The 2,006-nt window shown below is 37.5% G+C and overlaps 1 protein-coding gene across 1 annotated transcript; it reads right to left on the bottom strand.

Moving 5' to 3' along the window:
* Positions 1–291: 291 nt before the first annotated feature.
* Positions 292–1,152, bottom strand: LOC145632088 (uncharacterized). The gene has a single exon (XM_081684367.1). It carries the CDS (start codon positions 1,150–1,152, stop codon positions 292–294), a length of 861 nt encoding a protein of 286 aa, XP_081540493.1.
* Positions 1,153–2,006: the final 854 nt, after the last annotated feature.

The raw sequence follows: 2,006 nt of genomic DNA, 5'->3' as shown, positions 1-2,006 counted from the left end.
CAATGTCATTTCCAGGTTGTTTAGGCCCAGATATTAGAAGGGACAACATAATGTATCTAGACTTCATGCATAACCAAGGAGGCAAATTGTAGATAGTTAGAAGAACCGGCCAGGTGCTATATTGGGTACTTAGTGTCCCAAATGGGTTCATTCCATCTGTACTAAGACCAAGCCTAAGATTTCGATCTTCTTCACCAAAGTCCTTGAACTTTCGATCAATGTTCCTCCATTGCGGGGAATCAACAGGATGCCTCATTAACCCATCTTTCTTCCTCCAATCAGCATGCCACCTCAATAATTTTGCAGTTTTTTCATCCGAAAAGAGTCTCCTAATCTCGGTATAATTGGAAGATACCATAATACCTTAGCCAGAGACCCTTTCTTACACATCTCACCAGTATCATTCATCTTGTAACGAGAAACTCCACACCTTGGACACTCATGCAAATCAGCATACTCATTTCGATACAACACACAGTCATTGGGACAAACATGTATCTTCTCATACTCCATACCCAAGGGGCACATAATTTTCTTGGCCTCATAGGTGGAGTTTGGAAGTTCATTCCCGTCGGGAAACATTTCTACTAAGGCTTCTAACAACTGCGTAAAACCCTTGTCGGTCCAACAATTGCTCGCCTTTAAGTTGAATAACTTCATAATAGCACCAAGTTTAGTGAACTTTGTACAACCAGAATATAACGGGGTTTCAGCAGCTCTCAAAATACTATCATATGTCTGGGGACACTCTGTAAAATGGTCTTCAACATCATGCATCATTTCATCTATCCTGTCCTTCTCCACTTCACTCTCACTTTCAACACCAATATCATCAGCTGTATCGATATCCTCACCTTGGTGTTCATTATCATCATCACAATAATTCTCATCATCCCTTGGACAATAACTAGAACTTGCCTCAATATATATGCTCTCACCATGCCATGTCCACCTCGTGTAGTTTTCTTTAAACCCACGACGAATTAGATGATCTTTAATATCAACTATATCACGATATCCCCTCGAATTATTACAGTCACAACAAGGACAAAGAATAATCTTTGATTTATTCTCTGTTTGGTGTTTTAAGGCAACAGTGCTAAACTCTTCAATTCCTCGTAAAAAACTTGTACAATTTCGTTTACCATACATCCAACTTCGATCCATTTTCAACCACTGAATAACAAAATTTATTTTAAGATAATGTGTATATTTTGTAACATATATAGCTCCTTAAACATAAACAAGAATATAAGGCATCAAACATTTTCATTCAAAGTTTATATCATGTAAATGCAACTCCGGATGATCCAATAAGGTCCTTATCACTCCAACCTAACCCATTCTTGAATGTCCTATCTCACTAATAACTACTTGTAAAGTTTGGTTCTAAAGAAAATCCGGCAGCATTTCCCTATAGTTCTCCAAGCACACAAGATAATCGGCTATGAACATATGTACCCAGAGAACAATCGGGAAATAGTGAGCCATGATCTTCTTAGACCCAAAACAATTCAAGTAGTTATCACCTAAATGAGATAGAACATTCAAGAACAGTCCCAAACCGGGGACTATTCAAGACTTACTCCTAATGAGTAAGCCCTGAACGGCTATCTAAGCCAATGATGCAAGTATTATTGCAATTCCAATCAATTATATCACAATTAAAAATCTCATACAATTCACAATCATTATACCAACCAGAACAAATAAGGTAATATTGCAAAGAATGGTTCAGATATATACACCACAAGTGAAGACAATCTCGTATGCGTACTACCGCCTTAATCGTTTGTCCACAACCAGAACCTCGAGCAACTTGTGGAATTCACTTCCGCATAATTAAGAATCTGCCATAAAAAATTACATATATTAAACCAACATAGTTGATTCAACTTAATCTGCCATGTGACATAAAAGTTGTTATTCGGCATTGCTTATTAGCCAATCATGGTGTAAAACTTGAAGACCTGAAACGAGTGTTAAATGCTAGGTCCAACTTAATC

This window comes from Chenopodium album, chromosome 1 (genome assembly GCF_948465745.1).
Source record: "Chenopodium album chromosome 1, dcCheAlbu1.1, whole genome shotgun sequence".
In the NCBI taxonomy this organism is placed as follows: Eukaryota; Viridiplantae; Streptophyta; class Magnoliopsida; order Caryophyllales; family Amaranthaceae; genus Chenopodium; species Chenopodium album.
This window is presented reverse-complemented; position numbering and strand designations above follow the sequence as displayed.

What these genes read in the sequence shown, in the direction of transcription:
- LOC145632088 (XM_081684367.1), bottom strand. Translation starts at nt 1,152, where the DNA reads ATGTATGGTAAACGAAATTGTACAAGTTTTTTACGAGGAATTGAAGAG.